Source organism: Salmo trutta, unplaced genomic scaffold (assembly GCF_901001165.1).
Source record: "Salmo trutta unplaced genomic scaffold, fSalTru1.1, whole genome shotgun sequence".
In the NCBI taxonomy this organism is placed as follows: domain Eukaryota; kingdom Metazoa; phylum Chordata; class Actinopteri; order Salmoniformes; family Salmonidae; genus Salmo; species Salmo trutta.
Genome location: NW_021822725.1, coordinates 45,001 through 58,642, shown reverse-complemented (window position 1 = coordinate 58,642; position 13,642 = coordinate 45,001). Strand labels below are relative to the sequence as shown.

The 13,642-nt window shown below is 45.9% G+C and overlaps 1 protein-coding gene across 1 annotated transcript in view; it reads left to right on the top strand.

Moving 5' to 3' along the window:
* The first annotated feature begins 1,280 nt into the window (after positions 1-1,280).
* Positions 1,281-13,642, top strand: part of LOC115184023 (protein ELFN1) — a 17,073-nt gene continuing 4,711 nt past the window's right edge. The window contains exons 1-10 of the mRNA XM_029745020.1: positions 1,281-2,047; positions 3,564-3,717; positions 5,443-5,741; positions 5,939-6,050; positions 6,493-6,678; positions 8,217-8,373; positions 10,721-10,892; positions 11,095-11,503; positions 11,916-12,120; positions 13,641-13,642. The exon at positions 13,641-13,642 is cut by the window's right edge and continues 231 nt beyond it. Of these exons, the coding sequence (XP_029600880.1) occupies positions 1,794-2,047; positions 3,564-3,717; positions 5,443-5,741; positions 5,939-6,050; positions 6,493-6,678; positions 8,217-8,373; positions 10,721-10,892; positions 11,095-11,503; positions 11,916-12,120; positions 13,641-13,642 (1,950 nt within the window). The 5' untranslated portion in view covers positions 1,281-1,793. The remainder of the gene's footprint in view (positions 2,048-3,563; positions 3,718-5,442; positions 5,742-5,938; positions 6,051-6,492; positions 6,679-8,216; positions 8,374-10,720; positions 10,893-11,094; positions 11,504-11,915; positions 12,121-13,640) is intronic.

Genomic DNA, 13,642 nt, shown 5'->3' with positions numbered 1-13,642 from the left:
CCAGAGATGATGATTAGTTCCTAGTAACAGCACCAGAGATGATGATTAGTTCCTAGTAACAGCACCAGAGATGATGATTAGTTCCTAGTAACAGCACCAGAGATGATGATTAGTTCCTAGTAACAGCACCAGAGATGATGATTAGTTCCTAGTAACAGCACCAGAGATGATGATTAGTTCCTAGTAACAGCACCAGAGATGATGATTAGTTCCTAGTAACAGCACCAGAGATGATGATTACGATGGGTTTTGGTTGAAAACTCAAGAGTTTTCATGTAAGGGATGTGGGTTAATGCTCTGTAATGGTACAGCAATTTGTTGTTCTTTGATGTTTTGTATGAAGATACAGTCGCTAGTTAAAATCTACACACCTCCGGCACGGTCTTCACATTTAACTTCCTTTAAATTCCATCTCAAAAGGGAATTCCATTTTTTTCCCCGATCACTCAACACAACCTACTCAGCATTTATCAAAAGTGAAAAGACACATTTTAGAACATTTTCCAAATCAATACAAAATGAATACATGAAGAAGTCTTGATTGCGTATGTTTTCATAGCCCAAGACTTAATACTGGGTGGAAGCACCTTTGGCAGCCATTACAGCTGGGACTCATTTAAAATAAAATTCTACCAACTTTGCACAACTCTTAGGGCAACATTTACCCATCGTTTTTGTCAAGATTTCTCAAGATCACTACATTTGTTTGTGTGTCATTGATGGACAGCAATATTGAAACCTTGTTTCTGATTTTCAAGCAAATTTAAGTTAGGGGGAAACATGTATTCACTTTTAAGATTTCATTTGTTTGTTTTTTCCCCGATTTTGAAGTTTGTCTGACCTACTCTCTCTCCTTTCTCTCCAGTTTCTGACCAACCTATGAACCACCAATGAGGAGGCAGGAGAGTAGACAGGGATCCAATCAGGGATGCAGAAGACCAACCATCAAATGGTGAAATACCCAATCAGATGGGAGGAAAAGGACAGAGCCACACCCAGCCGTCTCCCTGACGACAGTCCCCAGGACCACAGACAAATGTAGTTCCAGAGGCGGGCCTTGTCATCCCTGACTCTCACACACCGTGGAAAACAGGAAAAAAAATCTCAATGGAGGCTTAGATTGATATGTCATGGTGCAAAGTGCATAAATAAAAGGTGCAGAGACTCTGTCCAATGAGCTACGTCAAGGTATTTCCCTCTAACTCTTCTCCCTTCCTCCGGACCAATCAAAGGAGGACCATTCTTCCTCCGGACCAATCAAAGGAGGACCACCCTTCCTCCAGACCAATCAAAGGAGGACCATCTGCCCCAAAACTTTTGATTGGTGCGGGGGAAAAAATCCAGTGAATCTGGATAAGCAAAATATGTAATGGGTCCGCAAGTCAAAAAGATGTTGGGTCCTTCCTACGGACTAACCTGAGAGAAAGACGAGTGACCACTTTTCTTTTTAAAACCTTCCTTTTTTTGTGGGGCTAACCTGAGACAAAGACTATGAAGGGCCAACAATACTCTCTCCTTCCAACCTAACCCTGCCTTTTACTGCCGAGTGGACTAACAATACAGTGGAGCGCTAACATGGGTAAAGGCTGTATAGCTCTGGAGATCACAGTGCACAAGGTGCTCGTTGGATAGGTTCAACTAGAAGCAGGAGAAGAAGAAAGCTTTATTAATCCATGCCAGATGAAAATTGGACTATAGTAACAATCATCATTCTCTACACTTCTCTTCCTCGCAGTGACGCTAACCTGGATAAATAAACAAATCAATAAACAATTACAACTATAATCAACAACATGGACGTCATCATCAGAACGCCAATACAACCCCGAGAGGCGGGGTTTAACAACAGAGTGGGCAGGGCTTCGGTGGCATTGTCGGCAACCAGTTGGTTTGCCTTCCTCTATGGCTTTGCCCTACTGTCAATCATCCAGTTTCCCACGGTGACGGGCGACTGTTGGCTGATTGAGGGGGAGAAGGGCTTCGTGTGGTTGGCTATCTGCAGCCAGAACCAGCCCCCTTATGAAGCTATCCCTGCCCACATCAACAGGTAAGAACCAGCCCCCGTATGAAGCTATCCCTGCCCACATCAACAGGTAAGAACCAGCCCCCGTATGAAGCTATCCCTGCCACATCAACAGGTAAGAACCAGCCCCCGTATGAAGCTATCCCTGCCCACATTAACAGGTAAGAACCAGCCCCCGTATGAAGCTATCCCTGCCACATCAACAGGTAAGAACCAGCCCCCGTATGAAGCTATCCCTGCCCACATCAACAGGTAAGAACCAGCCCCCTGTATGAAGCTATCCCTGCCACATCAACAGGTAAGAACCAGCCCCCGTATGAAGCTATCCCTGCCACATCAACAGGTAAGAACCAGCCCCGTATGAAGCTATTCCTGCCCACATTAACAGGTAAGAACCAGCCCCCTGTATGAAGCTGTCCCTGCCCACATCAACAGGTAAGAACCAGCCCCCGTATGAAGCTATCCCTGCCCACATCAACAGGTAAGAACCAGCCCCCGTATGAAGCTGTCCCTGCCCACATCAACAGGTAAGAACCAGCCCCCTGTATGAAGCTATCCCTGCCACATCAACAGGTAAGATCCAGCCCCCGTATGAAGCTATCCCTGCCACATCAACAGGTAAGAACCAGCCCCCGTATGAAGCTATCCCTGCCACATCAACAGGTAAGAACCAGCCCCCGTATGAAGCTATCCCTGCCCACATCAACAGGTAAGAACCAGCCCCCGTATGAAGCTATCCCTGCCACATCAACAGGTAAGATCCAGCCCCCGTATGAAGCTATCCCTGCCACATCAACAGGTAAGAACCAGCCCCCGTATGAAGCTATCCCTGCCCACATTAACAGGTAAGAACCAGCCCCCGTATGAAGCTATCCCTGCCACATCAACAGGTAAGAACCAGCCCCCGTATGAAGCTATCCCTGCCCACATTAACAGGTAAGAACCAGCCCCCGTATGAAGCTATCCCTGCCCACATTAACAGGTAAGAACCAGCCCCCGTATGAAGCTATCCCTGCCACATCAACAGGTAAGTGTGGCAGAGATAGGGTTGCAAAATTCCAGAGATTCCCGAAGTTTTTAATCAGTGATTTTATTTGGCTCATTAAACATAATTTGTGTTTTTAATATGTTCTATTATCCAATTTACTGTTCTTGAATGCATTTTCTTATTTTCATTTGATTGAACGCATTTGATTAAATTGCACAAATTGGATTCCCAGATTTCCTGCTTATTCCCAACTGATTCCAGAAATATTCCAACCAGGATTTTTGGATAACCTGGCAAAAATAGGGAAAGTTACGGGAATTTTGCAACCCCAGGCAGACAGCATTGTTTAGGCATTCTGTGTGTTTTATTTTCCTTTGTTTGTCTATGTTTACTTCTAGTTAGGTTTTACTTGTTGTCATGTGAATGTTTTACTGTAAATTGCCTTTGAAGAAAAGAAAGACCTGTATCAACCTGTTGACCTTCGTCAGTTTTTTTTGTGAAGTGTGTTATTGCAAGTTTAAATGCACTTTAAATAAAGTCTGCTTTGAACAGCACTATCGTGGACCTGAGGCTCAATGAGAATAAGATCAAGAGTATCCATTTCTCATCGCTCAGCCGCTTTGGGAACCTGACGTACCTAAACCTCACCAAGAATGAGATCTCGTACGTGGAGGATGGAGCTTTCTCGGCCCAGTTCAACCTACAGGTTGGTCCTGAACATCGCAGTGATTCCTGGGGCTCTGGTGAACTATGTAGGGAGAAGTGTGCCATTTGGTACCTTACCTTCAATCACATTCCCTTACCGTATGTTACCTTACCTTACCTCACGTTACGTTACCTCACGCTACCTTACCTCACGTTACCTTACCTCACCTTACCTCACTTTACCTCACGTTACCTTACCTCACGCTACCTTACCTCACGCTACCTTACCTCACGTTACCTGACCTCACGCTACCTTACCTCACGCTACCTTACCTCACGTTACCTTACCTTACGCTACCTTACCTCACGTTACCTTACCTCATGTTACCTCACCTCACCTTACCTCACCTTACCTCACCTTACCTCACCTCACCTTGCCTCACCTTACCTCATCTTACCTCACGTTACCTTACCTCACCTTACCTCACCTCACCTTACCTCACCTCACCTCACCTTACCTCACCTTACCTTACCTCACCTTACCTCACCTTACCTCACCTTACCTCACCTTACCTTACCTCACCTCACCTCACATTACCTCACGTTACCTCACCTCACCTTACCTCACCTTACCTCACCTTACCTTACCTCACCTCACCTCACATTACCTCACGTTACCTCACCTTACCTCACCTCACCTCACATTACCTCACGTTACCTTACGTTACCTTACCTTACGTAACCTTATCTTACCATTTCTTACCTTACCCTTTCTTATCTTATCTTAGCCTTTCTTTCCTTATCTTACCTTCTTACCTTACCTTACCCTTTCTTACCTTTCCCTTCCTTACCTTACCAAACCTTACCTTTTCCTACCTTACCTTACCCTGTCTTACCTTACCCCACTTACCTTACCTTACCTTTTCTTACCCACCTTACCTTACCCTTTCTTACATTACCTTACCCTTTCTTACCTACTTTACCTTACCCCTTTACCTTACCCTTTTTACCCTACCTTACCCTTTCTTACCTTACCTTACCCTTTCTTACCTTACTGGTTCTTACCTTACCCTACCTCACCTTGCCTTGCCCTTCTTACCATACCCTTTCTTACCTGACTCATTCTTACCTTACCCTTTCGGACCTTACCTTACCCTTTCCTACCCTACCTTACCCCTTTCTACCTTACCCTTACTTACCTTCCTACCCTACCTTGACATACGCTTCTTACCTTACCCTTTCTTACTTTACTCATTCTTACCTTACCCTTTCTTAGCTTACCCTTTCCTACTTTACCTTAATATGTCCTACCTTCCCTTTACTTACCTTCCCCATTCTTACCTTACCTTACCATTTCTTAGCTTATGCTTTCCTAATCCTGTCTTACCTTACCTTCCTACCTTACCCTTTCTCACCTACCTACCTTACCCTTTCTTAGCTTACTCTTTCCTACCTTCCGCTTTCTCACCTACCTTACCCTTTCTTACTTTACCTTACTTTCCTACCTTACATTACAATTTCTTACCTTACCCTGTCTTACCTCAACTTACCCTTTCATACCATACTCTACCTAACATTTTCTTACCTTACCCTTTCTTATTTATCTTACCCTTTTTTAACTTACTCATTCTTAACATACCCTTTCTTACCTTACCCTTTCTTACCCTACTTCACCTTACCTTTTCTTACCTTACCCTTTCTTATCTTGCCTTTTCTTACCTTACCTTTTCTTACCTTACCCTTTCCTACCTTACCTTCTCTTACCTTACCTTATCTTTCTTACCAGGTGCTGCAGTTGGGGTTTAACCGTCTGAGGAACCTAACAGAGGGAATCCTCAGAGGGCTGGGGAAGCTGCAGTACCTCTACCTACAGGCCAACCTGATCGAGGCAGTCACCCCCAACACCTTTGAGGAGTGTCCTAACATAGAGAACATTGACCTCTCCATGAACAGGATTCAGGTGCTGGACGGAGGCTTGTTTACGGGGCTCAGTAGATTAACCACGTGTGAACTCTACACCAACCCATTCAACTGCTCCTGTGAACTGTTGGGGTTTCTACGCTGGTTGGCAGTCTTCCCCAACCGGTAAAAAACACAAGTTGAAGCAAAATTGGATATTCAATCTATTTTCAATGACTTGTCAATACACTGAAAAGTACAAGCTATTTATTTCAAAAGTGTTTCCCATTGTTTTTAAATGTAAATGAAAATGACTTCCTACATTGACTGCCTTGAACTGGATTTGACCCAAACACTGGTAACCGCCGTGTGTTTCCGACCAGGACCAACGAGAGGATGGTGTGTGATACTCCGGCCGGGTTTTCAGGCTACAGCCTCCTCAGTCAGAACCCCAGGATGCCTGCGAACCGCAACGCTCTGCACATGCTCAATATGGTGTGTAGACTAATACATATCATTATTATTATCACTTAAAAAAATCCACCCTAAAATAAACTAGCTTTTGGTATTTGTTTCAATAGACCATTGTTGACATAGTCCCAAAATGATTTGCTTGTCACTAATCAGGTTTTCAAGATATGTACATTTTCAAACTACAGAAATACATCTGGTATGATCATGATAGAGTGTTGAGACAGTGTAGGCCATCATAGTAGGTTGTCATAGTAACAGTATATCGTTCATAGCAGATAGAATACATTACATCATGTTATATTGTATGTTCATTGAGCGTGGGAAATGAGCTATACAAATGAATTATTGTTATTATTATTGTTATTGTTCTGATTACTTTTATAAAATATTTGTATGATTATTGTTATGGTTATATTTAGGATGATGATGATGATGATGATGATGATTGTTATTGTTCTTATAGGTGTGTACCGACGACGGTAGCAACTCTTTGCCGAGCATCATTGTTCAGTCTGATTTTACGACCCTCCCACCGTACTCTCCCTGCGGATTGGACGACTGCCCTTCTGGAATGTCCCCGGAGGACCCAATCAGCATCAGCCCCAGCTACCTTGATGTGAACAACAAGCCTAGTATGAAGGTGAAACAGGTGAGCCCCATGTGGAGCTGTCCCAACGGGCTCTAAGGGTTGTGTTTGCGTGCGTGTTACAGAGTTCAGAATGTGTCTTAAGCCAATCCACAGCTACTTTGAAATGTTCCGGATGGAGCCATTCAATCGGTACCTTTTGGGTCTCGACCTGTTGGAACGTTGTCCAAGAGATAGATCACGTGTGTTGGTTAGAGTCCAGTCTGGGCCAGTCAGACAGTAGAGGATACTAAGCTGTAAATTGATGTGGATGTCACGTGAAGCTGTTCCTACGGGCTCTTAGGGTTGTGTGTGTGTGTGTGTGTGTGTGTGTGTGTGTGTGTGTGTGTGTGTGTGTGTGTGTGTGTGTGCGTGTGTGCGTGTGTGCGTGTGTGCGTGTCTGTGCGTGTGCGTGTGCGTGTGCGTGTGCGTGTGTGTGGGTGTGTGTGCATGCCTGTGTGTGCATGCCTGTGTGCCTGCGCACGTGCATGATGTCACGTGAAGCTGTTTCTATGGGTTAAAAGAGTTTTCGTAGGTATTTGTGTTGATGTTTGTCTCTGATGGACAGACGTACATAATGCTATGGGACGATATGACTAACGAGGAACTTTGATCATTTGGACAGATCACGATTTGCAGGTGTTCACATCTTTCTAATTTCAGATGAGGAGGAGACGTTTGAGGTTGAGCTACTGCCCTGCTTTCACTCCTTCTAACAGGTCTACCCCCAGAACAATTTAGTTCTCTCTCTCTCTCTCTCTCTCTCTCTCTCTCTCTCTCTCTCTCTCTCTCTCTCTCTCTCAGTAATCATCTCTCTCTCTCTCCCTACTCTCTCATCTCTCCCTACTCTCTCTCATCTCTCCCTACTCTCTCTCATCTCTCCCTACTCTCTCTCATCTCTCCCTACTCTCTCTCCCTACTCTCTCTTGTTCTCTCTCTCCCTACTCTCTCTCTCTCTCTCTCTCTCTCTTGTTCTCTCTCTCCCCTACTCACTCTCATCTCTCCCTACTCTCTCATCTCTCCCTACTCTCTCTCTCTCTCTCTTGTTCTCTCTCTCCCTACTCTCTCTCTCTCTCTCTCTTGTTCTCTCTCTCCCTACTCACTCTCATCTCTCCCTACTCTCTCATCTCTCCCTACTCTCTCTCTCTCTCTCTCTCTCTCTTTTGTTCTCTCTCTCCCTACTCCCTCTCTCTCCTCTCTCTCTCTCCCTACTCTCTCTCATCTCTCTCATCTCTCTCATCTCTCCCTACTCTCTCTCTCCCTACTCTCTCACCTCTCATCTCTCTCTACTCCCTCTCTCTCTCCCTACTCTCTCTAGATCTCCCACACCTAAGCAGTGATCATGGTCCAGATCCCTCACATTACTCTCTCTCTCTAGATCTCCCACACCTCAGCAGTGATCATGGTCCAGATCCCTCACCCTACTCTCTCTCTCTCTAGATCTCCCACACCTCAGCAGTGATCATGGTCCAGATCCCTCACCCTAGTCTCTCTCTCTAGATCTCCCACACCTCAGCAGTGATCATGGTCCAGATCCCTCACCCTACTCTCTCTCTCTCTAGATCTCCCACACCTCAGCAGTGATCATGGTCCAGATCCCTCACCCCTTCAGTAAGATGTACATCCTGGTCCTCTACAACAACAGCTTCTTCACTGACATACAGAACCTGAAGAACCACAAGGAAGAGATTGAACTGAACAACCTGAAAGCCCACACCGGTAGGACATAGGTTCAATCATCCCTACCAAACATGCGTGTGTGTGTGTGTGGTGTGTGTGTGTGTGTGTGTGTGTGTGTGTGTGTGTGTGTGTGTGTGTGTGTGTGTGTGTGTGTGTGTGTGTGTGTGTGCGTGCGAGCAAAGAGACAATGTCTGCATACTAAATGGCACCATACAGTATCCTATGCAGTTACAGTGAGGGAAAAAAGTATTTGATCCCCTGCTGATTTTGTACGTTTGCCCACTGACAAAGAAATGATCAGTCTATAATTTTAATGGTAGGTTTATTTGAACAGTGAGAGACAGAATAACAACAAAAAAATCCAGAAAAACGCATGTCAAAAATGTTAGAAATTGATTTGCATTTTAATGAGGTAAATAAGTATTTGACCCCCTCTCAATCAGAAAGATTTCTGGCTCCCAGGTGTCTTTTATACAGGTAACGAGCTGAGATTAGGAGCACACTCTTAAAGGGAGTGCTCCTAATCTCAGTTTGTTACCTGTATAAAAGGCACCTGTCCACAGAACCAATCAATCAATCAGATTCCAAACTCACCACCATAGCCAAGACCAAAGAGCTCTCCAAGGATGTCAGGGACAAGATTGTAGACCTACACAAGGCTGGAATGGGCTACAAGACCATCGCCAAGCAGCTTGGTGAGAAGGTGACAACAGTTGGTGCGATTATTCGCAAATGGAAGAAACACAAAAGAACTGTCAATCTCCTTCGGCCTGGGGCTCCATGCAAGATCTCACCTCGTGGAATTGCAATGATCATGAGAACGGTGAGGAATCAGCCCAGAACAACACGAGAGGAGCTTGTCAATGATCTCAAAGCAGCTGGGACCATAGTCACCAGGAAAACAATTGGTAACACACTACGCCGTGAAGGACTGAAATCCTGCAGCGCCCGCAAGGTCCCCCTGCTCAAGAAAGCACATATACATGCCCGTCTGAAGTTTGCCAATGAACATCTGAATGATTCAGAGGACAACTGGGTGAAAGTGTTGTGGTCAGATGAGACCAAAATGGAGCTCTTTGGCATCAACTCAACTCGCCGTGTTTGGAGGAGGAGGAATGCTGCCTATGACCCCAAGAACACCATCCCCACCATCAAACATGGAGGTGGAAACATTATGCTTTGGGGGTGTTTTTCTGCTAAGGAGACAGGACAACTTCACCGCATCAATGGGACGATGGACGAGGCCATGTACCATCAAATCTTGGGTGAGTACCCCCTTCCCTCAGCCAGGGCATTGAAAATGGGTCGTGGATGGGTATTCCAGCATGACAATGACCCAAAACACACAGCCAAGGCAACAAAGGAGTGGCTCAAGAAGAAGCACATTAAGGTCCTGGAGTGGCCTAGCCAGTCTCCAGACCTTAATCCCATAGAAAATATGTGGAGGGAGCTGAAGGTTCGAGTTGCCAAACGTCAGCCTCGAAACCTTAATGACTTGGAGAAGATCTGCAAGGAGGAGTGGGACAAAATCCCTCCTGAGATGTGTGCAAACCTGGTGGCCAAGTGCAAGAAACGTCTGACCTCTGTGATTGCCAACAAGGGTTTTGCCACTAAGTACTAAGTCATGTTTTTCAGAGGGGTCAAATACTTATTTCCCTCATTAAAATGCTAATCAATTTCTAACATTTTTGACGTGCGTTTTTCGGATTTTTTTGTTGTTATTCTGTCTCTCACTGTTCAAATAAAGATACCATTAAAATTATAGACTGATCATTTCTTTATCAGTGGGCAAACGTACAAAATCAGCAGGGGATCAAATACTTTTTCCCTCACTGTATATATCAATATAATGTCATGTAAATTACTCTCTCTCTTTCTCTCCCCCTACCCCCTCTCGCTCACTTCTCCTTCCTTCCCTACTTTCTCCGTCCCTCCCTCTCTCGCTCTCCCTTCCCCCTCCCTCCCTCTCTCTCTCTCTCTGTCCCTCCCTCTCTCTCTCCCTCCCCTTCTCCCTCCCTCTCTCTCTCCGTTCCTCCCTCTCTCCCTACCTTCTCCGTTCCTCCCTCTCTCTCCCTTCCCCCTCCCTCTCTCTCTCCCTTCCCCCTCCCTCCCTCCCCTCTCTCTCTCCGTCCCTCCCTCCCTCCCTCCCTACCTTCTCCCTCCCTCTCTCTCTCTCTCCCTTCCCCCTCCCTCCGTCTCTCTCTCCATCCCTTCCTCCCTCCCTACCTTCAACGTCCCTCCCTCTCTTTCTCCCTTCCCCCTCCCTCTCTCTCTCTCTCCCTCCCTCTCTCCCCCTCCCTCTCTCTCTGTCTCTCTCTATCCCCCTCCCTCCCTCTCTCTCCCTCCCCTTCTCCCCTCTCTCTTTCTTTCTCTCTCTCTCTCTCAGACTACACCTACTGCGTCGTGTCCATAAGACACCAGCTTCGTTATAACCACACCTGTCTGTCCATCTCCACCGGGAGGAAGGCAGGTCTGGAGAGGACCTCCAACGACTCCTCTGCTACCCACTACATCATGACTATACTGGGCAGTCTCTTCAGCATGGTCCTCATACTAGGGTTAGTCTTCCACAGACAATGAAAAAAGAATCAGCACTTACTTCATTAGAATTCCAATGCAGTCTGTTGTTTAGTCACGGTATTATGGAGAGTTCAGAGGCAAACATAATGATTTAAATGCGAAAAAAATTGGAACGAGAAAATGATTAATGGTAAAATGTTCCCATCTCGAAAATGGTTTCATAAAATATTCTTCTTCTAGTTTTGTGTTCCACTGCCTGAGGAAGAAGAGGCAGCGAGACGAGAAGAACAAGAAGATTGGAAAGATACAGAAGAGCCTGATGGAGCTGAAATACGGAGCTGACCTGGAGGGTGGTGGAGGAACAGGAGGAGGGGGGTCCATCTCTCAGCTATCCCAGAAACAGATGCTCTCGGCTGGGGAGAGTCTCACGCGGATGCCCTACCTTCCCCAGGGTGGAACCTGTGAGATGGACCAGTACAATCTACAGGAGATCATTGATACTCCAAAGGCAGTGAAAGGGAACTATATCGAAATGCGAGGAACTGTGGGCGACCTGCCGGACCGGAGGGAGAGAGAGCGGGAACGAGAGCGGGAGAGAGAGAGGGAAAGAGAGAGGGAATGTAGTCTCTCTCCACAAGACAACCCTCAGGTAACCTGTTCATTTGACGCTGTACTGTGGCTGCACTGTGGCTGTACTGTGGCTGCACTGTGGCTATACTGTGGCTGCACTGTGGCTGCACTGTGGCTGCACTGTGGCTATCACTGTGGCTGCACTGTGGCTGAACTGTGGCTGCACTGTGGCTGCACTATGGCTGTACTGTGGCTGCACTGTGGCTGCACTGTGGCTGTGCTGTGGCTACACTGTGGCTGAACTGTGGCTGCACTGTGGCTGCACTGTGGCTGTGCTGTGGCTGTGCTGTGGCTACACTGTGACTGCACTGTGGCTGAACTGTGGCTGAACTCCAACCTAGTGTGTGTATTGGAGGAGGATACAGCAGATCCCATCTCCTGAGGATTAATAAAGTATTCTTCTTCATCTTTGTCCTCCTCCTCCTCCTCAGGGTTCAGTAGCAGAGATCTCCACCATCGCCTCAGAGGTGGACAAGGTGAACCAGATCATCAACAACTGTATTGATGTCCTCAAGTCTGAGTCTACGTCGTTCCAGGGCGTCAAGTCAGGCTCTGTGTCGACCGCTGAACCCCAACTAGAGCTGATCTCAGACCAGCCACAGAGACAGTCAGGGTTCCTGTCACCGCAGTATAAAGGTACTCACTGTCATTACAGTGTATATACACACCTGTCTGTCCCTCACTGTCATTACAGTGTATATACACACCTGTCTGTCCCTCACTGTCATTACAGTGTATACACACACACCTGTCTGTCCCTCACTGTCATTACAGTGTATACACACACCTGTCTGTCCCTCACTGTCATTACAGTGTATACACACACACCTGTCTGTCCCTCACTGTCATTACAGTGTATATACACACACCTGTCTGTCCCTCACTGTCATTACAGTGTATACACACACACCTGTCTGTCCCTCACTGTCATTACAGTGTATACACACACACCTGTCTGTCCCTCACTGTCATTACAGTGTATATACACACCTGTCTGTCCGTCACTGCCATTACAGTGTATACACACACACCTGTCTGTCCCTCACTGTCATTACAGTGTATATACACACCTGTCTGTCCGTCACTGCCATTACAGTGTATACACACACACCTGTCTGTCCCTCACTGTCATTACAGTGTATATACACACCTGTCTGTCCCTCACTGTCATTACAGTGTATACACACACCTGTCTGTCCCTCACTGTCATTACAGTGTATATACACACCTGTCTGTCCCTCACTGTCATTACAGTGTATACACACACACCTGTCTGTCCCTCACTGTCATTACAGTGTATACACACACCTGTCTGTCCCTCACTGTCATTACAGTGTATATACACACCTGTCTGTCCGTCACTGCCATTACAGTGTATACACACACCTGTCTGTCCCTCACTGTCATTACAGTGTATATACACACCTGTCTGTCCCTCACTGTCATTACAGTGTATACACACACCTGTCTGTGCGTCACTGTCATTACAGTGTATACACACACACCTGTCTGTCCCTCACTGTCATTACAGTGTATACACACACCTGTCTGTCCCTCACTGTCATTACAGTGTATATACACACCTGTCTGTCCGTCACTGCCATTACAGTGTATACACACACCTGTCTGTCCCTCACTGTCATTACAGTGTATATACACACCTGTCTGTCCCTCACTGTCATTACAGTGTATACACACACCTGTCTGTCCGTCACTGTCATTACAGTGTACACACACACCTGTCTGTCCGTCCGTCTGTATCTTTTTATTTTTTATTGAACCTTTATTTAACTAGGCAAGTCAGTTAAGAACAAATTCTTACTAACAATGACGGCCTACCCCGGCTAAACCCGGACAGGGCTGGGCCAATTGTGCGCCGCCCTATCTGTCTATCTGTCTGTTGATTGATCAGTCGGTCGGTCTCTTCACTCTATCTAAAAAATACTAGAAAAACCCTGATTAACTTTGATTTGAAGGAGGCAGTGATCTACCACCAGCCTCAATGTCAAAAGCACCTGTTATATCTGAATTATTATTAAATGTTATAACTTATTATTATTACTTTTTACTATGCTCTTTGAGATTATTATTATAATGAAAAGCGCTTTACAAATGTACCAAATGATTAATATGAATGATTATTATTATTATTGAAGGA